The 23,124-nt window shown below is 35.9% G+C and overlaps 3 protein-coding genes across 6 annotated transcripts; 1 reads left to right on the top strand and 2 right to left on the bottom strand.

Moving 5' to 3' along the window:
* The first annotated feature begins 2,141 nt into the window (after positions 1–2,141).
* LOC102611753 (kinesin-like protein KIN-7C, mitochondrial) lies at positions 2,142–15,397 on the top strand. 3 transcript variants are annotated; one of them, XM_006472743.4, is made up of 27 exons: positions 2,142–2,664; positions 2,758–2,855; positions 3,456–3,545; positions 3,708–3,760; positions 3,847–3,912; positions 4,015–4,068; positions 5,136–5,195; positions 6,007–6,085; positions 6,378–6,445; positions 7,258–7,320; positions 7,478–7,582; positions 7,864–7,968; positions 8,465–8,572; positions 8,671–8,817; positions 9,069–9,251; positions 9,434–9,604; positions 10,094–10,330; positions 10,588–10,728; positions 10,824–10,949; positions 11,554–11,604; positions 11,701–11,748; positions 11,827–12,111; positions 12,215–12,949; positions 13,613–13,702; positions 14,068–14,147; positions 14,823–14,991; positions 15,104–15,397. In XM_006472743.4, the coding sequence occupies exons 1-25, from the start codon at positions 2,396–2,398 to the stop codon at positions 14,086–14,088; spliced, it is 3,453 nt and encodes a 1,150-aa protein (XP_006472806.2). In that variant the 5' UTR covers positions 2,142–2,395; the 3' UTR covers positions 14,089–14,147; positions 14,823–14,991; positions 15,104–15,397. The 3 variants fall into 3 exon arrangements, with proteins under 3 accessions (XP_006472806.2, XP_015384189.2, XP_006472805.2); XM_015528703.3 differs by having other exon boundaries at positions 14,792–14,991; XM_006472742.4 differs by lacking the exon at positions 14,823–14,991 and having other exon boundaries at positions 2,143–2,664.
* LOC102612252 (aspartic proteinase Asp1-like) lies at positions 15,261–18,987 on the bottom strand. Of its 2 annotated transcripts, XM_006472744.4 has the most exons (9): positions 18,585–18,987; positions 17,736–17,853; positions 17,423–17,646; positions 16,939–17,169; positions 16,685–16,823; positions 16,386–16,580; positions 16,210–16,282; positions 16,036–16,123; positions 15,261–15,931 (listed from the first exon to the last, which is right to left on the bottom strand). In XM_006472744.4, exons 1-9 carry the CDS (start codon positions 18,764–18,766, stop codon positions 15,802–15,804), a joined length of 1,380 nt encoding a protein of 459 aa, XP_006472807.2. In that variant the 5' UTR covers positions 18,767–18,987; the 3' UTR covers positions 15,261–15,801. The 2 variants fall into 2 exon arrangements, with proteins under 2 accessions (XP_006472807.2, XP_006472808.2); XM_006472745.4 differs by having other exon boundaries at positions 15,261–16,123.
* Positions 18,988–19,437: 450 nt separating this feature from the next.
* Positions 19,438–21,967, bottom strand: LOC102610972 (aspartic proteinase Asp1-like). The gene is made up of 8 exons (XM_006472740.4): positions 21,656–21,967; positions 21,174–21,291; positions 20,853–21,079; positions 20,531–20,767; positions 20,306–20,444; positions 20,016–20,207; positions 19,859–19,931; positions 19,438–19,736 (listed from the first exon to the last, which is right to left on the bottom strand). Exons 1-8 carry the CDS (start codon positions 21,850–21,852, stop codon positions 19,630–19,632), a joined length of 1,290 nt encoding a protein of 429 aa, XP_006472803.2. The 5' UTR covers positions 21,853–21,967; the 3' UTR covers positions 19,438–19,629.
* Positions 21,968–23,124: the final 1,157 nt, after the last annotated feature.

Here is a 23,124-nt window from a genome sequence, read left to right as displayed (position 1 = left end):
AAATATCTATATACTCACTTTTTATAAGAAAAAAGTAAAATTTAAAGACCCAACAATATTAATATATCTTCTTGGGTTATTTAACGAGTAATGTACCATCTTTCAATTAAAAAAGTATGAATGTTGAATATGTGAATAAGTAATTTGTATTTAGTTGAGAGGTTTTGAAGGATGATTTCAGTGTAAGAAAATAATGAAAGAGTAGTTCATTTGATATCCTTACTAAGGATATTTTAGCTATCCATGTAAAACAATAAATGGAGGCGTATTTAAATAATTTATAAACTGTTGAAGGGTATTTTATTAAAACTCCATTATTATTTAATGATCACATTGTTAGTGATACAAAAAAAAAATCAACTATTATTTAACATGTGGTAGTCTTTAATTAGTAACAATATATTATTTGAGATATAAATTTTATGTCCAAACGTTCTAGTTGACACCCAGACCACCATTGCTCGGATGCCTCTACAGCCCAAGTTTATACCTCTAGCCCAACAACATCATTCTAAGTTACATTAATTTCCCACCCAAGGATGTTGACAAGAGTACGCTATTGACCTATTGGGACTTTTTCATTAATAGACGTCACTGTGTTTTGTTATGAACAAAAATTCTTCGTAGAACTTTAAATTTTCAGTAATTAGACCTATAAGGAAAGAGATCGAGCTCAAGTGGTTGCCGTCATTGGACTTCAAATGGGAAAAGAATTTTTGAGTAAGATCAAGCGGAGAAGAGATGGTATTTGAAATACATCAAGGAAAATGGTTTTATTTTTATATTTTTAATAATATTTTTGCAGGCAATTTTGTAATAAAATACAAAAACTGGTAGTTCATTGATATTTTGTAAAATGTAAGAAATTTCATGCCTGTCCTGAGACATTTGCATAGTCTCTTCCTAATATGTAAATATATATACTATATAGCTCGGTACTTTTGCCCAATTGTCGTTACCATGTTTAGCATAAATTAGCAAGAATATTTAAAAGACATGCAAATATGTAATCAATGCAACATGCTATTGCAATGTCTCGATGCGTGACACCTACGACCTTTCGTACGAATGAGTAAATGACTTATTCAAATTCAAATTATCAAATCGAAAGCGTCACCCTGTGTGATATCATTATTCATAAAAGCAAAGGGGAGCTTGCGAATTGTATAGCCATGGCCAGATGGCCCATTGCTACTATTGTGCTACTGACAATTCAAATATAATATCATTTTAAGAGACTTCCCCATATTGATTGGCATCAATTTTACCTTGTATGTGGTACTTATGGTAAAAATCCGGTCAAGCCTCGTTATTGATTATATCAATAACCAGGCGTGATTTCGGAAAAAACATAAAAAAAGGCATATCTTGGCATCAATTTATCTAATACAACAAATAAAAATTACATAAAAATAAAATTGAAACCTTTAAAATGTTGAATCAATATTATTCTGCCAGCTAGTTTGATACTTTTTTTTTGGGTTATAAAGTTCTTATCGGTAATGCATATCTTAGAGTGCATGTTTCCTTTACGAAACCTATGAATTAATATTTTCCCACCAAATTGATAAATTTTAAAATATTTGTAAAATAATATAAAAACCTGGTTTGATTTCAAAAGCCGCCACTTCATCTTATTAATCTTATCGCTTGGCATCAAATCCTACCAAACTTTTGGTACCAATTATATTCTTGTGTCGGGGTTTAAATTATATTCTAGTGAAGTGTGCTCATCATGCCATCAAAATTCGAAATTGAGGTAAGAACATAGCAAAATCACAAAAAAAAGATAAGTTTAAAATAATTCTTGCCAAGTTCGAGCATCAAATTTCACCAAAAATATCTATTGATAAAGTTAACATAAATTGACAGTTATACTTGTAAATTCTAATAGTTGATTTCATCAGTGGTCTTTTTTTGTGAAATTCGATGGCACCGGCACCCTGGAATTCTGGAACGGATCCGGATAAAAGAAAATACAAACTATAAGTCTTATTTGTTATTCTACTAAAGTGTAGGGAGACAAATGTTATTGATCCATTTTGAAATTCAACGGAAACACCAAGGTCCAATTTGACATTACACTCGAATGAAATAAAACAGACAGACGGAGCGCACATTACAGTCACTGTCACAGACTCACGGACAGACCAATTCAAAGCGCCAATTAGGAAATAAAAAATTAAAGCCTCGTTTTGGAGGGAGCGAAGCTTATACATACGAAAGTCCAAAAGGCGGCAGGGACAGCCTCAGCCCCAGCCCCTTGCCGGCACGTGACTCCCACCTGACACCCACTCTTTTCTCTCTCTAAAACAAATCCCTTCCCTCCCTCATTCTCTCTCTAAAAACCAAAAAAGAAAAAAATTCACTTCCTTTCCTTTCGCCGTCCTCCAAAATGTCCGCCTCAAGCGGGCCCCGCAGGTCCTCCATTTCCCCCTTCCGTTCGCGCAAGTCACCTGCCCAACCGCCGCCTCCAGCAAAGCCGACCGGTAGGCCCGCGACTCCGTCTTCAACGACGTCGTCTCGGCCGCCCTCGAGGCTGTCTGCTTCTCCAGCAGCGTCAGTGAGCCACAGCCCCAGCCCGACCACTCTGCCTCTTGACCGGCCAGAAACCAGCAAGTCCAAAGAAAATGTGATGGTCACCGTCAGGTTCCGCCCCCTCAGGTAGCTTTAAACGTCGTCGTGTAGACTTGTGTTTGACTTTTTTTTTTTTTTGGTAGAGGGAACAAAACTTAAAGAATTTAAAAAATGTTGCAGTCCACGGGAGGTAAATAAAGGAGACGAGATAGCGTGGTATGCAGATGGTGATTACACTGTGAGGAACGAGTACAATCCTTCTATTGCTTATGGTTTTGGTTAGTATTGTCAGTTACTTTTTAATTAATCATTAATTGTACCTAGTTTAATTATTTTTTGTTGGTGACTACAGCAAATGATTATGTGTCACCTTTTAGTTTCATAAAAAAATAAATGTAATGTACCTAATCAGTTTTAATTATATGACTGAGTTTTGTGTAATGGAAATGGAATATTATAGTTAATGTATTTTATTATTATTATTAGTTATAATATTAGAAAATGTTAGTGTGAGGCCGTGAGCCAACTGCTTTTCTTTTTGTGAAATTTTCTGATTCTTGGTCTTGAAGTTTTATTGAATATAATCTTTGAGTACTGGCTTGTTTAGTTGTGAAGCATTCATGTGGCATTTGAATTCTGAAGTAGTTCCGGTACTATATAAGCATAGGCTGGTTTTTGGATACACAAGTCTTTTTGACCATTTGATGTGTTGGAAGATATGATAAATCTTGGAAAATAAGCTTTGCAAAATTTAGTAAATGAATTACCTTTTACTTCTTTCGTTTCTTGAAAGATCTTATGTTTACTGTATCTCATGGTGCTCATAGAAATTTCTTTTTTCCCCTACTTTTTGGTTGTTCTTTGTGTATGTGGTGCAGATAAGGTGTTTGGTCCGGCAACAACAACACGCCATGTGTATGATGTTGCTGCTCAGCATGTTGTAAATGGAGCCATGCAAGGGATAAATGGTAAACAACAAGTCTGGAAATATGCTGCTTTTGCTAGGGAATAAATATTGCTATTGGCATACAACAATGGCGGTCATTTTCTTTGAATGCCATCAAGTAATTATTTTTTTTCATTTTAAATTATTTGTGAACTCAATTAATAATTGGCCTATATTTGTGCAGGCACAGTGTTTGCGTATGGTGTTACTAGCAGTGGGAAGACTCATACAATGCATGTGAGTTACTGAATGGAAGGATCCTTTAACAATCTGCACCTTGTTTGGCCCATTCTTGATATATCAATTCCTTTTTCACGTTTTAGGGGGAGCAAAAGTCACCTGGAATTATTCCATTAGCAGTGAAGGATGTTTTTGGAATTATTCAAGAGGTAGTGGATTTTTTTTCCAGTTAACACTTGGATCGGATCGATTGCGGTTTTTTCTTTTTTCCCCCTCCTCATTTTGTGTTTATCTGGTTTGCAATATTTCAGACACCTGGGCGGGAGTTCCTTCTTCGTGTTTCATACTTGGAAATTTACAATGAGGTCTGTCCCATCGTACTTTTTTTTGGCTAATTATTATTTTTTAACCTTGGTGTACCTTTAGTTAAAAACGTTTTGCTTTCAAGGGGAGTTTTGATAGCAAAAAGTTCCTTCACATTATGAGTTTTCTGAAGGCTGAAGAAGAAACAAACAATTATAAGGCAAAAGTTCTCTTTGATTTGTGTTGCTGGATTTCTTCTGTCTCCCTAGGCTTTCAGTGTAAAGGTGGCTGAGTATTTTGGAAGCTTGATGCTGTTTAGGAAACTCTGCTGCAATGAAGCCCTTGAGAATGTTTGCATTTACATCTTTGGAACAATTTAGCATCGTTTTATCATTTTGCTTTGCTTTGGTAGTGGCTTCCTTGAATTTAACCAGAAATTAATTATAAATCTCATAAACAAACTTGAAGCACATATTGCTTCCTGAGTTTACAGTTTTATTTAATATGGTTCACCAAACATCTACCTTTTAGCTTTCTTGGCAAGTCATGTTTAGTTAGAAGTTCTTCTGTTAGCAACTATGGCCGTGCAAAATACACCTAAGAGTACTTCTGAATACGCATTTAGGGCCCTTGGTGCACGGAGTTGTTTTGTTTCTGTATATTGCATGTTCTTTCACTGATTATTACAATTGTTTGTCATTATTGATTGAAGGAAAATAATTTGGTATTAAATTCTTTGATCATTAAGTAAATATCATTGACTGATTTCTCCGGTGTTTATGGGGCCAAGTTCCTCTGCTTAAATGAGCTTACCTGGGCCTGCAATAGACTTCTGGGTATTAATTATTGAGGAATTGGAATGGAAATAGTTCTTCACCATACATCATCCATAACAGACACATGTCATTGGATCTTGAAAGGCTGAGTCAAGTTGAGATCAGCACAGTATCCAAATCATATGTTTTTGGTGCCACTGTTTTACCATGTGAATGATTGAATCAAATTCTACAGACTGCAGAGTTCTCACGTAAATAACTTTCTGATTACTCTAGATAAGCGAAGCAAATGTCATCGTGTCTTTAATGAACAATATACTGATCGAAAAGTATTACTATTATCTTTCTTTCAGGTCATCAATGACTTGCTTGATCCAACGGGCCAGAACCTTAGAATACGAGAGGATGCTCAGGTAATAAAGTTATACAGTCAGATTTTCTCTTCCTACCTCTCTACTTTTCCATTGCTTCCATGGCGTCGCAGTTTAGCCTTCTATTCTATTATAGTATAAGATAAGTGAGAGAACCGATGGAACTGGTAAGAAGATTGAATACATGTGATTGTTTCATCCACAGTTTTCTTTCTCTAAAGAGACATGTAAAATGATTGAATCTTACCAATACATTCTAGTTTTGGATGTAAGAATCGGTTACCCTTTGTGCCAATGACATTTGACAGTCGGCCGGAGGATTTAAAACTATAGTACAAAGTCGTTAGTTGATGTGTAACAGGTTGTCTTGAGGAAGGTCTTTGGCTTCCCGGAGGACTACTTACTCTAGATATAGGTTAGGACATGGATTTTGGAGTAGTGTGTATTTTTTTTTTTCTGTGATTGAGGGGAAAGAGAAAGCCATGGGTCATTTTCTTTGGTGGGCTTGGTTCAATGGGGGAGTTCAATGGGATACTAGGTGACAGTTACTTGAACTTTTAATGAAATTAGTATTCTAGAGTTGGATAGTTTTACCTTGTTCTGAGATTGGAATTAATACTGCCCATATCTTAATGCACTGTAATTGCTTTTTATGACTTGCTTAGCTGTAGTGTCCTGTCCTGAAAATATTTAGCATAGACTTCGACACCATGTTTGACTTTTCCATAGAAACACTAACACTACAGCTATTAAAGACCATACCTCCAGTCATTTCATGTTTGACAAAGTAGTCTTAACCGGCCGAGAATTTAGAAACACCATTATTTCAGTGTGTAGTATCTTTTATTGACAGGGAACTTATGTTGAGGGAATTAAAGAGGAGGTTGTCTTGTCTCCTGCTCATGCTCTATCCCTCATAGCAACTGGAGAAGGTATGTATTGGTCTTTCATAAATTGGTGGGTATTGATAATTTGCAGTTTTCATTTGTATGCTTCCTTTGGCATTTTTTGCCTTGAGTGTAATCCTTCACATTTTTTTTTGTTTTTGCTCCCATATTCTATGTAGAAATTTGTCTTTTACCTCTTAAAGTTCAGATATTAATTTATCTCTTTCTCTCTATATATATTTCTGGTGCTTGTGTTTGCACCTCGATATATTCATCGGATGTTTTTTGCTCGTGCAGTTTAAGAATTCTTAACAAATCATGTCTGATTTTGTTGCAGAGCATAGGCATGTGGGTTCTAATAATTTCAATCTCCTTAGCAGTCGAAGCCACACTATATTCACCCTGGTACTTAGATTTTCCATTTGAATGTTATACTTCTCTCACTTTTTTGGACTATGGTTCAAGCAAGCTCAAACCATGATAATATCCCTGATGGTAAACAATCAAACCAATTCAGCTACCTGCTCCTTTTTGGAAAGGAAAAAGTTTCTTATAGTTCGTAGCAATTACTTCGAAGTACATCTGATGCAATAGCGTTTTCTAGCAGATAGAAATGGATTATATGATTCAAAACTAGTTTACATGCAATCACAATTTAAATTTGTTGGAAAAGGGTAGATCCGATGGTATAAATGTCTATAGTTGATTTCATTTCTGTGATACTAATCAAATTGATAGGGTTCGTTGGTAAGTACAAGATCTCCTGCAACAGATATCATAGTTTTGGGCTGAATCCATTTGGATGGAGCTGCCTTTTCATTTCCATTCCTTTTTTGTGGTGAACTCTCTTAGGTTTGGTGGTCAATAATCTCATAATATCTTTAACTATTAATATGTAATTATCGTGTATTAGTACTTAGGTTGATTGCATTGGTGAACTTACCATTCTTCCTAACTGTATTTTATTCAAGCTTATCAGGCTAGTTGTAAATGCTTTGGATTTTTCAGGAGTGACAAATTCTGAGGGAGACCACTGCTTCATCTTTCTATTATATAGTTTCTTTTCATAGCCGTAAAAATTTTACTTTTCTCATCATAAAAGTGTTTTCGTTGGTTACGGTTTGCTTCTGTGTTATGATGGCTATGTCTTCAATTGGGAGGCTTTGTTTCTTTCATAACTTCTGTTTTGTTATACTAATTATATTGTTATCTATCAGACTATTGAGAGCAGTCCCACTGGAGAAAATCAAGGGGAAGAAGATGTGACTTTGTCCCAATTGGTAATACGCTACCCATAGACTAACCTATTTTATTCAAGTTCTCGTTGTCTTATGTGGTTCTTGTGGATCTGACCAGCCAACAGGGTGATGATGCACTTTTCTTGTTGGCAAGGCACATGATGTTTAGAGTAAAACAATTCAACTTCTTTTGGTGCAGAATTTAATTGATCTTGCTGGATCTGAAAGTTCTAAAACTGAAACAACTGGGTTGCGGAGAAAAGAGGGTTCATACATAAATAAAAGCTTACTTACTCTTGGCACTGTAAGATATTAACCTTTTTTCTGCCTTGTCTTCTCTTATTAAATGGACCATTAAAACACACCTGTTGCTTTATGATCTAAACAGTCATATGTGAGTAAATAAAATTGATCTTGACAACAAGCTTCTAAAATTTTATCATGGCATGCTTGAAGATAGTAAAATGCTCAGCAGTGGATTATATTTTGTGCCAAAGATTGTTTATTGAGCTTTTATTAATTATAATTGCCATTTTTTATCTGCATAATCCAGAGGCTTAACATATTAACTTGTGCCTGTTGCAGGTGATTTCTAAACTAACAGATGAAAAAGCAACTCATATCCCCTATCGAGATTCAAAACTCACTCGTCTGTTGCAGTCATCCCTTAGTGGCCATGGACGAATTTCTGTGAGCTCTATTCAATGAATAAGATTATTTTGTATTCGTATGATAGCAATTATTGTTACTATATAATTCATCATTTCATTGTTGTGCGAAATACTTATATACTTGTTTATAGCTACTTGAATTCACTATTATGTGCAGTAGTTACTATTTAATTCATCTGGAAATGCTTTATGGTTATCTACATGCTGATTTTGTATTTCTAGATTTTGATAATTGTTCAGAAATCAGAATACAAAATCTAACGATCACATCTTTTGCTTCTTCTGGATGTCCTTAATGTTTTGAGGACAGCTTGCTGAGTAGTTTTTTCATTTTTGTTGATATGAGTCCTTTTTTGTTTCTTATTAGGAAAAAAAAAGCACAGAGATTTGGTTTTTGGTGTATTTACTTTTTTATTTTTTAATTTGAAAACGATGAATTATATATTTTTTAAGCGTGGCAGGATCTCATACCGAACCATATATTTGTTTCTTCTTCTCTCTGAACTTTATTGTAGCTTATTTGCACTGTTACACCGGCCTCTAGTAATAGTGAAGAGACACACAACACATTAAAGTTTGCCCATCGGAGCAAGCATGTGGAAATTAAGGCTTCTCAGAATAAGGTTAATTCACTGTCATTTTCAAATTTTATTATCTGATTTTGCTCTTTTAGTTGCCGCTTCATCAAATCTTCATATTTGTATAATTTTTCCTCAATTAGATTATGGACGAGAAGTCTCTCATAAAAAAGTACCAAAAAGAAATTACCTTTTTAAAGCAAGAACTGCAACAATTGAAGCGTGGAATGATGGACAATCCTCATATGGCTGCATCATCCCAAGATGATCTGGTTAATTTGAAGCTTCAGGTTTGTGTTTTGATTTGAGGACATATGACACTTCTCGTAATAAGTTGGAAATACTTAATATCGGAACCTTAGTATACAATGCTCATGTGTTACTGTTTCTCCTGTTGTCTATGTCTATGTTTGTTTTTGTCCCCATTAAGCAAACAGACCATCCCAAGCTCTGAACCATAAAACAGCTATTTCATTTTGGATTTTGTCATTGTATATTCAATCACTTCCTTTCTAATTTGTTTTACTTTGTGTGGTCAAAGCTGGAGGCGGGTCAGGTTAAATTGCAGTCAAGATTAGAGGAAGAGGAGCAGGAGAAGGCAGCTCTACTGGGGAGGATTCAGCGATTGACCAAATTAATATTGGTTTCGACTAAAAATTCCATGCCATCAAGCATTCCTGAAAGGCCTGGCCATAGAAGGAGGCATTCTTTCGGGGAAGATGAGGTCGGAACTTTGTTATTTTAAAGCTCAGTTTGCATGAAAAGCAGTTTCATGATGGTTTGCGTTCCTTAAGAATTTCGAATTTGTAGAAACTTCTATCTGACATGAGTTTCCTAATCATCTGTGAAAGTTAGTTTGTGGCTATATATTTCCTGAACTGATACCTGATTCCGTTGATAGTGCAGCTTGCATATTTGCCCGATAGAAAACGGGAGTACATCATCGATGATGATGCTGGAAGCTATGTGTCAGAGCTTTCAGCAGAAGCAAGGGATGACATCACTAATCTAGATGAATTGGTTAAAGATTACAAAAAGAGTAGGAGGCGTGGAATGCTTGGATGGTTTAAAATGAGAGTAAGATCTTATACTGATTGTCCTGTTGATTTGAAAATGGGTTTAATTTTTTTGTGGGGGCTGTCAAAAAGAAGGGACCTTGTATTTTATTTGATGAGAGTTGCGCCCACTGATCACTATTCTTTATAATATTTTTTTCAAGTAGATTTTCACAATAGAACCACCTGACTTTTCCAGTATTCTAATGACCTGAGTTTCCTGAGTTTTTGCAATAGCATAATTTGATTAGTTATGCTACTTTGCTGAGGGGAAAAATTACCAGATATTCCGGCAATCAAATAACTCAAACTGCTGATGTTGCCTCTATCTTACTTGCTGTAATCGGCTTAAATCTCTGAGCTAAAAGAGATTCAGACATTCATTGTCAGACTACTCTTACTTTCTGTTTTTGCAAGAGCATAACTAAAAATTTTATTTCTCTGGCAGCAGTAATTCATTTGCAGTTCCTATTTGTTTAACTGGACTCAAATATTGAATCTTCCTTTGCAGAAGCCTGAGAATCTGGTTGGATTCTCACCAAGTGCTGACAGTGGAAGTTCCTCCAGTGTGTCACCTGCATCTTCATCAAAGTCATTACATCATAGAGTCACGTTCAATGATATAAAGGATGGACGGAGAAAATCAATCAGTAAAAGGGGAGATGATTCTGCTGGTGATTCATTTCCAGAAAGAACCAAAGCGGGTGATTTATTTAGTGCAACTGTTGCGGGTCGCCGTTTACCTCCAGTGAGAGAAATTCTAACCACACCTGCAATTGTGCTTTCCCATATTAATAGATATGCAAAAGAAAGCCAGCGTTTACTTCCATGCTACTCAATTTTTTTCTTTCAAATGTTAATTTGCAAAAGCTTATCTCTTCTTCCTTACTGTTGATGTGTCAGTTAAAAAAAAAAAAAGATCGTATTAACACTACAATAGATTTGCAAAAGCATGCTTAGAATTTTTATTAACTTGGAGCTTACTTTTTTTTTTTTTTTGACAAGAGTGGTACTACTATCACAGATCAAATGGATCTTCTTCATGAGCAGATGAAAATGTTAGCTGGGGAAGTGGCATTGTGCACAAGCTCGCTGAAAAGACTGTCAGAACAAGCAGCTAGTAACTCTGAAGATTCACACCTTAGGGTGCGCTGCTTTGTCCACTTCTTCACTCAAAAGTCATTGAATAAATTTGTTGATGTTAATGGGTGAAAATTTAATGGTTATAATGGTTGATTTAGGAGCACATGCAGAAGTTGAAGGATGAAATCAGTGAAAAGAAGCTTCAGATACGTGTCCTGGAGCAACGAATGATTGGATCAGTCGAGAGGACTCCACATACATTGAGTACTACTGAGATGTCGCAGGTAATTATCATATGTCAAGTGACAGATGCCTAAACGAGAATGGAGAAACTTGCACCAAAGAAAATTTAAATAGGAATTACAAAATAGTAGTTTCAGCCTGACATAGATAGTTGCATTCATAAATTCCAATTCCATTATCTAATTCAAAAGTACATATAGGCATGCTTCCACTCTGAGTTTTCAAATTGAATGGGCCTATTTCATGGCTACTAGTGGAAAAACAAAGAATTCCCTATCAGGTTTTTGAATAGGTGATTTTTTTTCCTGTTTCGATCTCTCTCTAGGGAACTTCAACAACTATTGGCACCTCACTGTGTGTCTGTGTCTGGAGTCTTTTCCACCTCAAAATTGTTCCTATTGTTTTTTGTCAAACATGAACATAAGTGAATGCAGTTTTCATCAGCAACCACTCATCATATTAAGGGCTCTTAAGTGGAAAAGTAACTAATTGTCTGCTTTGACTTTTGATGACGAACAATAAAATGGGATGCACAGAAATCCTGTTAAACTTACTCTTTTAATTTGCTTGGAGGGTGGTATTCCCCTATTGCTCATCCTTGGTGATGAAAATTCACATTCTAATTTGTCTGTTTCTCTCTTGTAGGCTTTGTCCAAGCTTACTACTCAGCTTAATGAAAAAACCTTCGAACTGGAGGTTTGTTATCCTATATCCTGAGTTTATTGATTGTTCATTCTCAAATGTCAAGAACATCTTATTGAGTTGATTTTTTTGTATTGATGCATATTCAAGATTAAGTCAGCCGATAATAGGATACTTCAGGAACAACTACAGATGAAGGTAAGTTCTAAAGTGCTGTGGTCTCTTTTCCATGGTTACAGTTCTAAGATTTTTTATAATATTTTCTCACTGTGATAGATATCAGAGAATACAGAAATGCAAGAAACTATTCTTCTGTTAAGGCAACAGATTGATTCATTATCCAATAAAATGTCTGGTAGTCCAGAACAAATGGCAGAGAATGACGGCATTCCACTCAAACCTTGTTCTGAAGAGATATCACAACAAAAGAATGCATGGAGGAATGGTCTTGGGTCATGTGAAGAGACTTTTGTTGATGAACATACACCAACCAGTGTCATGAGCTTAAATAGAATATTTTCCCACGAGGAGTCTAACTTGAATTCCCAAGTTCTTATGCAGGTTAATTTTACTCGCACATCTTCTGCTATAGGTACTCAATATGCTAACTTCAAAAATTTAGGATATATGATTCTATCGATGCAATCTGCATATTTCTTCATAGGCTGCTGAAATAGAGAATCTGAAACAAGAGAGAGTGAAGCTGGTTGAAGAAAGGGATGGTCTTGAAATTCACAGTCAAAAACTGGCAGAGGAAGCTTCTTATGCAAAAGAGTTGGCTTCATCTGCAGCGGTTGAGCTCCGAAACTTGGCTGAAGAAGTAACCAGACTTTCTTATGAAAATGCAAAACTGAATAGTGAGCTTGCTGCTGCAAAAGAAGCCCTTTCCAGATCTAACTTCTGTCAGATGTCTGCCCCTTATGAATTCAAGCAAAGTAACTCCAATGGTGTTCGATGGAAAACAGAGGATGGACTTCTGGTCGAGGAGTTGCAAAAAGAACTTAGTGCTAGATATCAGAGGGAAGCTGATCTGGAAGCTGCATTATCTGAGAGAGAACAAGTAGAAGGTGAGCTAAGAAAAAGAATTGATGAAGCAAAACGGCATGAAGAAGATTTGGAAAATGAGCTTGCAAATATGTGGGTGCTGATTGCAAAGATGAGAAACTCTGGCATTAATGGTGAGGACATGTCTTCTAGAGGGGTCCATGCATTAAAAATTCCACGAACAGGGATTAAAAATGGATTTATGCCATCTAATCCGCGTTCGCTTAAACTATCTGAAGAGGATGATGTCTGTGAAAATGTGGATGGTGTAAGCTCATTTGAAGAGTTGAGTGCTAGCCATCAGACTGAGAGAAGAAAATGCAAAGAACTGGAAAGCCTTATTTCCAGACTGAAGGTATGCATTTCCTTCAGCAAAATTTTCTTGCACCGAGATTTGTATATGCAGATGCAACGGCTAGTTTTATTTATGGTGGAATTTGGTGCTGTGAGGAATCTGTTTTAATCAACTTAGCCATTCTAGAATCACCTTTTGATTCAGAAAGAATTCTGGACTCTGGATTTAAAAGATTTAGTAATGGTAAAAGAAGTTTAGAACAGTTTCCAGGTCAACCGTTTCATATGGTTGAATTTAGGGACGACCAGCTTTGGAAGATGGTGCTTTTTATTTATCTTTTTGAGCTTTGATGTTTGTCTGATTGTGGAGCTCATTGGTGATTTTTTTAAAAAGAACTATTGTTTGCGATAATTGATGTGAAGATGATTAAGAGGCAAATGATGGTAAATTTAGTGGCAAAAACATGCTTTTTTTTTTTTTTTAATTTCAGTGTTTTTGACGAACAGTAGCAGCATCTACATACATCAGAGTGCATCTTATTATAGTGTTTTCAACAAAGTGTAGCGGCACCTACATACATCACAGTCCATTCTGTGAAGCACTACCTGGTGCATTTACTCATAGTTTGTAGGTTAGGAATTTAGTAATGTAAAAAGTAGGTTCAACAATTTGTCAGTTATTGGATAATATTACAGACATTATTTGATCTAATTATCATTTCAGGGGGAAGATATCAGTGGTCTGGATGTTGCAGCCCTAGAAGAACTGCAGAATTTTCATGTTGAGGCTATAACAAAAATTTGCCATGCAAAGGTTACATTCCTCAATTTTGCTTTGTTTTCTGAGCTGCTGTCCAATGATGATGCTAGCAATGCCATAATTTTTTAACGGCCCATCTTCTTTTAGTGAATAACTTGGTTGGAGCTTTTAAATTTGCTCAAACATATTAGAAAATTGAAGCATAACTTGGTTGGAGCTTTTAAATTTGCTTAAACATATTAGAAAATTGAAGCATAACTTTATATTTTGGTTGTTTAGGGTTATATGGAGTTATATGAAATTGATTGAGAATACAGTAGTAATTTTGCAATCTAATTTTGCTATCATTTGCATAATTTTTCAAACATCATGGTGCTGAATTTTCTTTGGCTAACATATCGGTGGTTTTACATATGCAGTGTGCTAGTCATGTCTTATAGGATGCTAAGTTTAACTCGCAGTACACATAATTCCACTAATGGAGTTTCTGACCATCAAGGTTAGTTTCAATTCTCAGTTTTCCATTTGTGTGTTATATATTATTGTAAACTTTTCCTGAAAGTAGTAGGGAAAGCAAATGGGGATTAAGGCGCTGTTTGGTTTTAAGGTAGCTTAAAAGTTACAGCTGCTGTAGAAAAAAAGCTGTAATTATAAAATAAAATTTAACAATATATAGTAAGTATAATTTTTAAATAATAATTTTGATAAAATTAGTGAAGATGTAATAGTTTTTTTCATCATACAAGTGTAAAATAAAATTAATTCAGTTTTCAAGTTACTGTAGTTAGTGTTTAATAAACATTTTAATGTGATATCTTTTAAACTAGAATTGTCCAACCTCAATTACAAATACGACTTAAGTATGATATTATTAAATCTTATTATCATTATGAACGGTAATATTTGAAGAATATTGTTATGGGTGTGCTTGCATGCCATGCATGGTTGAGAAACATATAGTCAGGGATTGTATTCTGAAGATCTCTGTACCTCGTCTTGAGCATTCTCTTTAACCAATGATTTTAAGTTGTTATCATTGTCTTATAAAAAAAAAAAAAAAAAGTTATCATTGTAGTCTTACTAGGTACGGTTGCTGTAATATACTATTCATGTCAGTTGCTATATTTACTTGCTTATTACCAGAAAGAATAAGTACCCGAACTTGCAATGACAGACGGACTAGGAATCATACCCAATTCATAACGGAGACTAATGTGCTCTATGGCCAGAATCATACCCATAGATTCAGCATTAAATATGCCAATGTGGTGTATAAAGCTAAAATAAGATCAAAAGTACCTCAGAAAGACGCGGAAAAGCTTATGAGAACTCTTTTAACACAAGTAAATACTGGTTTTCTTCAGATTGCTATATGCTTCCTTGATATTACTTGCTTTGGGATCCTCAACGGCGCATCTCCTGACTGTATTTTCTCATCTTCCTATGGTTTTGCAGGCTTAATGTTATTGTACAGCCGTGGAGATATTAACCAAATCAATTCATGTCTCAAGACAGCCTTCCCTTCGCTACTTGGTATAAAGCAATGATTTTGAAGATGTACTTCAATATGATTGAACACTAACTATAACTTGCAGGAGAAAACATGCAAATGTAATGAAGGATATTTATATACAAGAATTTCTTCTGTACCATAACTTTTTTATCAGCTTGTTTACAATTGGGATATTGTACCAAAAAGCAAGACGTAATTCCTCCCAAACAATAAAAATATGTTGACATTTATACCTAGTAGGTTACAAAACAGATAAAAAAAGGATATTCTTCTATAAGAATCCTCTATCTTATATGCATGTAAGATACATTCCCATTACATAAACAGTGCATATGTGTAGCACTGTTTATATAAGGGGTATGTATCGTGCATGCATGTAAGATAAGAATTCCTCTTCTATAAACTATGAACTAGGGAATGTGTGCCTGCTATGTATTATATCATAAACTATTAATGGCTTTTACTCTATGCATCAGAGCTCAGAGTTCCTTTCATGAACCAGCCTAATGATATTCTCAGCAGTTGCTGGATAATTCTCTTCTAAAACAGATCAAAGAAGATATTCTTCTATAAACTCTGAACTAGGGAATATGTGTGCCCGCTATGTATTATACGGTAAACTATTAATGGCTTTTACTCTTTACACATTAAAGTTCCTTTCATGAACGAGCCTAATGATATTCTGAGCAGTTGCTGGATAATTCTCTTCTAGGACGCTGAAGTCAGCTGCATAGGGCTGCCAAAAATCTTCGTTATAATCACGATCCACTCTGTTAATAAAGAGTAGGAAAAAAGGAAAAAAGAAAAATGCAGGTGAGAAACTCCTGACTGCCTATACATTAAATGAATAGAGTAACAGGGAATAGCTCAGGACTTGGGAAGCCTGTTGCAGTTTGAAGAAACCCATCCTATCTGCTGCTTCTCATTGTCATATATCACTAGTTTATCTTGCAAAGAGATGTCTGAACAGCAATGAAAAATAGAGAATATTAGATTGTTGAGAAGGAAAAAGGAAGCAATTTTCATGATATTGTTGAGACTCCCTTACCCCCAACTAGATTGAAATTTTCCAGTCCAACTTCAGTGCCATTCAAAATTCCCAAGCAAACATTTCCATGTTCCTGAAACAGAGAAGGGTTTTAGCTAATCCGTTTTAAGTGCTTTTGTTTTTTCTTACTTATAAGCCATGTTCATAATAAAACCAGAGTTTCTAGATGTGCTCACAGTGATAATGAGATATGCTTCAGGTGGTATATGCAGATGGACATTTTTGGTTTTAGTAAAGCTCAATAGCAAAGGTTTGAAGTAATCCTTGACATCTTGAATGCTTTTGAAAGGTTTCGTGCCTTTCCAGCAGACTGGCAAGGCCTTTTCCTCCGCTGTATCTTCAAGCGGCTTTCCCTTCAAATCTTTTCTCATCTGAGACATGGATAATCGATCAGTATTGTAACTAAAATTTTGTTAAACGTACCCATTCCCAGCTTACAAATACAGAGAATTGTTGCCGATAGCTTCCTTCTCACCAGATCAAGGGTGGTTTTGTAGGCTTGTGAATTGAAGTAGGTGTATGAGCTGCCACTGTCAAAAATTATTTGAAGGCCCTTTATGCCAGTAGACTTTCCACCAAATAAAAGTTCCGCCGGTCCTGAGGAGTAGTGTTTCCTGAAATAGCACCAGAAACAATGGAATGCACATTAGAATTACTGGTGGTTGGGCAGTCCACTCATGTAAGAAAAAAGGCTAAAACTAGGAACATGGGAAGTTTGGAAGCACGTACTCCAACAAGTCCCGTGACATTGGTGTCCAAGCAATTCCTGAAGATGGGACAAGATCATGTCCCAGGAATAAATAGCCTCCTCCTCTCACACTTAAACAATGTCCTAACACGTTCCGTGTTAGACCCAGGCTTTGCAGCTGCGACAAGATGCTTGCTTTACCAAGGCCAAGGCCCAAGACTCCGGCTGTGGGAGGAGGCTTTGGACCAGGATTTCTTTGGTTGTATCCACACCTGCATACAATAAAAGAGAATCAAAGGGGAAGAAACACTACTTATTTTGAATGCACATAGCGCAAATCAACATGAAAAACTTTAAGTACTTCATATCTCAAGCTTTGGCTTCATAACTAAATGTAATCCGCAATTCAGCACGAGGTTATCAACAAATAATGAAAATTTTACAACGAATAATACAAACCAATAAGTAGCATATCATGTCCTAGAAGGAATGTTTATAAATAGGAAGTTAAACAAAATTACCCACCCAAAGATTAAACGAGGACCAAGGAGAGACCCATTTGTGAGTCTCAGGGGAAAGTGGTCAGTAACCAGCACACCAAGCGATGAACCATGATCAGCATATAGCACCTCATAGTCACATTGGTCATTTGCCTCACATCGGATGTTTTCTGGCAAGTGAAAAGCACTGCAAAAGGGATCATTGCATGCCACAACATTGTTCTTGGGATGATATAGAGACTCAGGAGGCTGCATAAGCATCAACAAAAACATTACACAAATGAGGAAAATGATAGCATCCACAACAGTTACCACTCTTTAGCTGTTGAGAAATTTACCAAGGTGCAGCCCGTACAAGGTGCATTACATTGAACCCAAGTGAGGTCACTGCCAGTGTCAATATCAAGTTCATAAAGCTTGGGTGGATTACCTATTTTAAGGGTGACAGAGTAGTATCTGCAGATTGAAATAACATGTTTTTACAAAAAAGGAAATATTGTGAACGAGCAAAAAGTAACGTCAAAATAAAGTATGTAGAAAAAATAAATTAGCGAACATATAATTAAACAAAGGAAGCTGCTACATTACGTTATCCCCAAAATTAGTCTACCAAGACTCCCTAGTGTTTGAGTTTGACAACCAGCACTATTATTTGATGAAGAAACTGATTTTGGATTGATGTGTATGAAACCCATCAAACCCGAGAGACCAAAAAAGGTGCAAAAGTGGGACCAACCTAAGGGAAACTTATCACCCACACGATGAAATGCAAATGGGTAATTACCTAATGCAAAGATTCAAGCTTTAATGAGAAAAATGCACAACTTAAGAGTTCCACTCTGACCTTCTACTAAGGAACTACAAACAAGAGAGCTTTGGAAAATGGGTCCAAAAAGGTTCCAAAGCTTCGTCAAAACTTTATTTTTAAGTACTCCAGTACAGTCAAGAAGCCAAATCAATTAACAAATAGGCTTACTCGAAAGATGCTTTAATCCCAGAATTCACAGCATAAAAAATTTTCAAAAAACATCAAGGAAAATATATTAGTGCGACCAAATTACACACATGCAATATGTTGGCCACAAGCAAGCTCAAATAAAAGAAACAATCAAAGATTATACAAAGATAGCAAAAACAAGCAATACGAAATCAATCTAAAGCTGCAATTGCAATGAAAATACACATACCCAAGGGGATAGACATTCCCAGTGATAGGAAAAACAGCAGTGGAGCCAAAACGATGAGCAGCCGTTGATTGGGTTGACTTTTTCTTGGACGTAGGTTGACTTGCTTCTGAGAAGCAGCCTTGAAAAGTCGCAAACATCAACAGAACCAACAAGCCCATCACTCTTTTTCCTTTTTCCTCCATCTTTTTCGCTTTTTCCGAATCAATCAATCAATCTTTTTGGTTTCGCTTTTCAGTTCAAAGAACTAAAAGGGGTTGAAGGTTTTTTTTTCCAATTAATTTTATTTGTGGGTTTTTTTAATCAAAGAAAAAGGCAAATCCTTGAATCTTGAGAACGGAGCTGAAGTCTCAAAGTGTGCTTTGGTCGTTATGAGCTTTTTTGATCTCTGTGTCACCGCCGGAGCGTGCAAGTAGAGCCGCATATTTTGTTTCATTTATTTATTTATTTATTTGGGAAGGAATTGTTACACGATGTGGCGTGAAAAATGTAAATAGCTAAAAAGAAATTATGCGAGTCTTGAAATTATGAGAGAATGGAAGGGATGAAAATTACAAATAGACAAATATTAAAAAACAACAATGAGAGTCCACTTAGAAATATGATTATTTTTGTTGTCAGTTTTGGTGTCATCGAACTGGCAACTTCAATACTATGTTTTTGTTAAATGTTGCTTTCGAGCTTGAGCCTTTCTTGGTCAAATTATTCAATAATAGATTAAAAAAAAAAAAAAATGTTGGCATTGCATGGGCTTGGAAAGTGGAGTACGGTCCCAAAAATTCACATTTAAGGCAAATTTTAAGTTTAAATTCAATATAATAACAATATACCTCGAGGTACCTTTTGGTTACGAAAATTATTACGGGAAAATAAACATGTATATAATCTTTATTCATAATTACTATATGCCCATTACACATTTTCTGCCTTTTAGCTAAAAAACAGAAAAATGAACTCGCTGTGTATCTTCGGCTAAGCAAAAATAATGCATCAGCTGTAATTTAATTGCTGAAGCCATTTTTGCCTTAACTTTATGCTTTTGTTTGGCTCAAATAAAATGATTCAGGGACAAAAGCGTATTGCAATCTTCAGGTTTCCAGCCAATCCGCTGCTTCTCATTATCATAAATCACCATTTTGTCTTGCATAAAAATTTCTATAGCACCAAGAAAACAAAAAAAAAAAAAGGCCATAATTATATTGTCAAAGAGGAAAAAGATTAAATTGCTACTCCGTTGATCAAACTTAAGTTGTGTTTGTGTAAATTACTTAAATTACCTCCAATTATGTTGTTTTCTCCAACTTCTGCTTCAGAGCCATTCAAAATCCCCAAGCACACGTTTTTACGACCCTGAAAGCCAAGTGCTTCTCAGATAAGCTCTTTTCAAGTGCTTTTGCCTGTTAGATAAGCAATGATAATAATAGAGGTACTCACGCTAATAACAAGATAAGCCTCAGGCGGTACAACCAGCCGAACACTATTCCTTCGATTGGTAAAGCTCAGCGCCAAGGGTTTGAAGTATTCTGTGACTTGACCAAGGGCTTTGAAAGGGCCTCTCCAGCAAATTGGAAGTGTTTTATCATCTGGTGCAAGTTTCAGCGGTGTCCCGATTAAATCTCTCATTATCTGAAACACGAACAGCTGATTAGTTCACATCAACAGCAATAGGATTCCCCTTAAAAGGAAAACGCTGTATAATATCCGTTAACGAATGCTGCCCTTACCAGAGAAACTATTTCTTGGTAAACTCTGCTTGTGAAATAAGCATAGGAGGCACCGCTGTCGAAAATGAGTGTAAGGTCTTTTAGACCACAAGACTTGCCAGAATATAAAAGCTCAGCTGGTCCCAGTATGTAGTGTTTACTGAAACAATTCATTTCAACACCATTAATCATATTCTGTAAAAAAATCAAGCCGTGAAAGGAGGAAGAGATCTTCAAAATGCTTACAGATCCGCGGAATTTTGCAGCATCGGTGTCCAGGCAACCCCTGAAGAAGGGACTTTACCATCTCCCAGGAACAAAACCCCGCGTCCGTTTTGGCCTATGCAGTGGCCTATCACATTTCTTATTAGCCCGTATTCTCGCAGCTGTGACACTATGCTTATTCTGCCTCTGCCAAGCCCCAGAACTCCAGCTGTGTCCGGAGGAGAAAGTGGCCCGGGATTGTGCTGATTATATCCACAACTGCAAAACGAAAGCATCAGCAAAAAGGAAAATGCAACAGTTCATGAGTTTTGCTTCAAGCACAAGTCATTTCAGTCTGTAATACCCAAAAGTCAATGGGACATTAAAAACAGAGCCATTGCTGAACCGCAAGGGAAACAAATCAGTCACCAGCGCACCAATAGATGATCCACCATCGCCATACTCGATTTCATAGTCACACTGATCATTTGGGTGTTTGCAACGGGGGGGATTCGGCCAGTGAAGGGCGGCGCATCGAGGGTTAGAACAAGGCACAATGTTCTTGTGGGGCTTGTATTGCTTCTCGGGAGGCTGCCAACTCAAAATTAATGAACAAGCTTTAGCATGCCGCCATTTGTTCATTAAAAGAGAGAAAATATTTCGCTCTGTAATGGGAAAATGTTACCTTGGTGCAACCAGTACAAGGAGCATCGCATTGAACCCAAGTGAGATCGCTGCCCGTGTCAAAGTCGAAGTCAAAAAGCTTTGGTGGCTTCCCTACGGTAAGGTTCACAGCAAAATAACTGAAATTGGAAAAAAAAAAAAATTCAATCCAAGAAACGTACATGATTTTGGTTAATGGCTAGCAAATAATTCATTCATCGATTCAAGAATAAAAGGAAGAAATGATCTTTGGAAAACAACATCTAGTTTCTGTAACTTTTCAAAGAAGTAATTATATATGACCGCATATAGAATTTTACAGTGCCAAGAATATGTAGCATCCAATGAACAAATTAAATCAGGAAAACATAAAGTAGAAAGAAAAACAAGAATTTAATTGAAAAAATGTAGATGAATAACCGCACATAGAAAAGAAATTACAAAAATTAAAAAAAAAAGTTGCATATTAAAGATTCAAGAACAAGACGTTTTGTTTTAGTATACCCAAGAGGATAAATACTTCCCAATGCACGGAGGAAAACAGAGGAGGCAGCACCACTTTTGGGCTGTGGTAGTTGGAATGAGTTTAACTTTGCTGGGATTTGTTTGGTATAAGAGAAAGTGCCTGGAAAATTTGCAGACATGACAAGAAAGAGAAACACCATCGTTGTTGATGATGTTATCTTCATTTCAACGTTCATCAGTTTGATCCTTTTTACTTTTCGGTTAATTCTATCAAAGTCGATTAATTTTAAGATCAGAACCTATATGGGATTAAGAACTTGGACAACGACGACTGGAGTTGACTGGATTGAGTTCATAGCATGCTGTCTTAAATAAAGATTACCATATATTATCCATTATCGTATTGACTACGGCACGACTACTTTTGATATTTACAACTAAAGGCATAGTTTCTCATTTGTATTAAATAGGTCCTTGAACGTAATGAATAAGACTTTATTCTAAAGATTGAGTTATATTTTCTCCCTTATAGTTTATTAACAGTGTTTATAAGAGTATTTCGTAATACTAGAGAAATTTTCAATCATTGCAGAAGTTAGTAGAAATGTAAATTAGGCCAGTCTAATGCAATTTTACAATCATCGCATGTTTATGTTAATGTTAATTAAAATTAATATAACATGATGATTGATCTGTTATTATTCATTTCATGATGTACTTGCTTTGAATAATCTTTTTTCTGATATTTTAAAAATATTTACTAAACAACATATCTTAATTTAATGGAAATATAACTATCATTAATTGTATTATTGATTTTTTTTTTAAATTATGCTTTTGTGTCTAAAAATTAAGCCTAGCTTCAGCCCCATTTGGGACCGTGCATGCCGATCTAGTATTCTTCGTGTCGTTTTAGCCAAATTAATAATCTAATAGTCGTTGCGTACTTGTAATCCAGTAGTCTATAGTTAGGACCCATTTGATATAAATGAATAAACTATTCTTGTTCTTGGCAATGTAAATATTTAATGACTCATGTGTTATGACTTCCATTAAATAATTTTTTACAAATTTGAGTGTGCTTGAATTTCTACTATGATAGAGACATGGATAATTAAACGCGCAAAAACAAAATTAGAGAATTTGTTAGGAAATTTCGCGGCTCGGGGGCGGCTGCAACCCATCAACTCTTACTGCTGTTGATGACTTTTGGAAGTGGACGCAGGTTATTTTTTCTAATGTACTCTCACAACGCCGGAGAGACTGGAAGCATCCAACTGACGGACAAGGTAACGAGGAGCCCAATAATCAAGGGATCGTTTGGGGCAACATGCAATTGCTCTATCCTTTTTTTTATTTTAAGAGAATTCTCATAAAATAAAGGGGTGGAGCAGCTGCACCGTGCGAATCCTAAGTCAAGGAATTTATTTGTTAGAAATAATTATTTGGTTAGAGTTTTAGTGTTGTTTTAACTAAGAGGCCAAGAAGATTTTATCGTCATGGGAACT

Source organism: Citrus sinensis, chromosome 5 (genome assembly GCF_022201045.2).
Source record: "Citrus sinensis cultivar Valencia sweet orange chromosome 5, DVS_A1.0, whole genome shotgun sequence".
Taxonomy (NCBI): Eukaryota; Viridiplantae; Streptophyta; class Magnoliopsida; order Sapindales; family Rutaceae; genus Citrus; species Citrus sinensis.
The sequence above is the reverse complement of the archived record's forward strand: the minus strand, read 5'-3'. Positions and strand labels throughout refer to the sequence as shown.

Coding starts and splice junctions, on each gene's coding strand:
- LOC102611753 (XM_006472743.4), top strand. CDS start 2,396: ATGTCCGCCTCAAGCGGGCCCCGCAGGTCCTCCATTTCCCCCTTCCGT. Junction 2,856..3,455: donor TTCTATTGCTTATGGTTTTG/GTTAGTATTGTC, acceptor TATGTGGTGCAG/ATAAGGTGTTTGGTCCGGCA. Junction 7,583..7,863: donor GCTTACTTACTCTTGGCACT/GTAAGATATTAA, acceptor TGCCTGTTGCAG/GTGATTTCTAAACTAACAGA.
- LOC102612252 (XM_006472744.4), bottom strand. CDS start 18,766: ATGGAGGAAAAAGGAAAAAGAGTGATGGGCTTGTTGGTTCTGTTGATG. Junction 16,581..16,684: donor ACAAAACCACCCTTGATCTG/GTGAGAAGGAAG, acceptor TCCATGTCTCAG/ATGAGAAAAGATTTGAAGGG. Junction 16,283..16,385: donor AAGCATATCTCATTATCACT/GTGAGCACATCT, acceptor TCTCTGTTTCAG/GAACATGGAAATGTTTGCTT.
- LOC102610972 (XM_006472740.4), bottom strand. CDS start 21,852: ATGAACGTTGAAATGAAGATAACATCATCAACAACGATGGTGTTTCTC. Junction 20,768..20,852: donor AATGTCCCATTGACTTTTGG/GTATTACAGACT, acceptor TTCGTTTTGCAG/TTGTGGATATAATCAGCACA. Junction 20,208..20,305: donor ACCAAGAAATAGTTTCTCTG/GTAAGGGCAGCA, acceptor TTCGTGTTTCAG/ATAATGAGAGATTTAATCGG.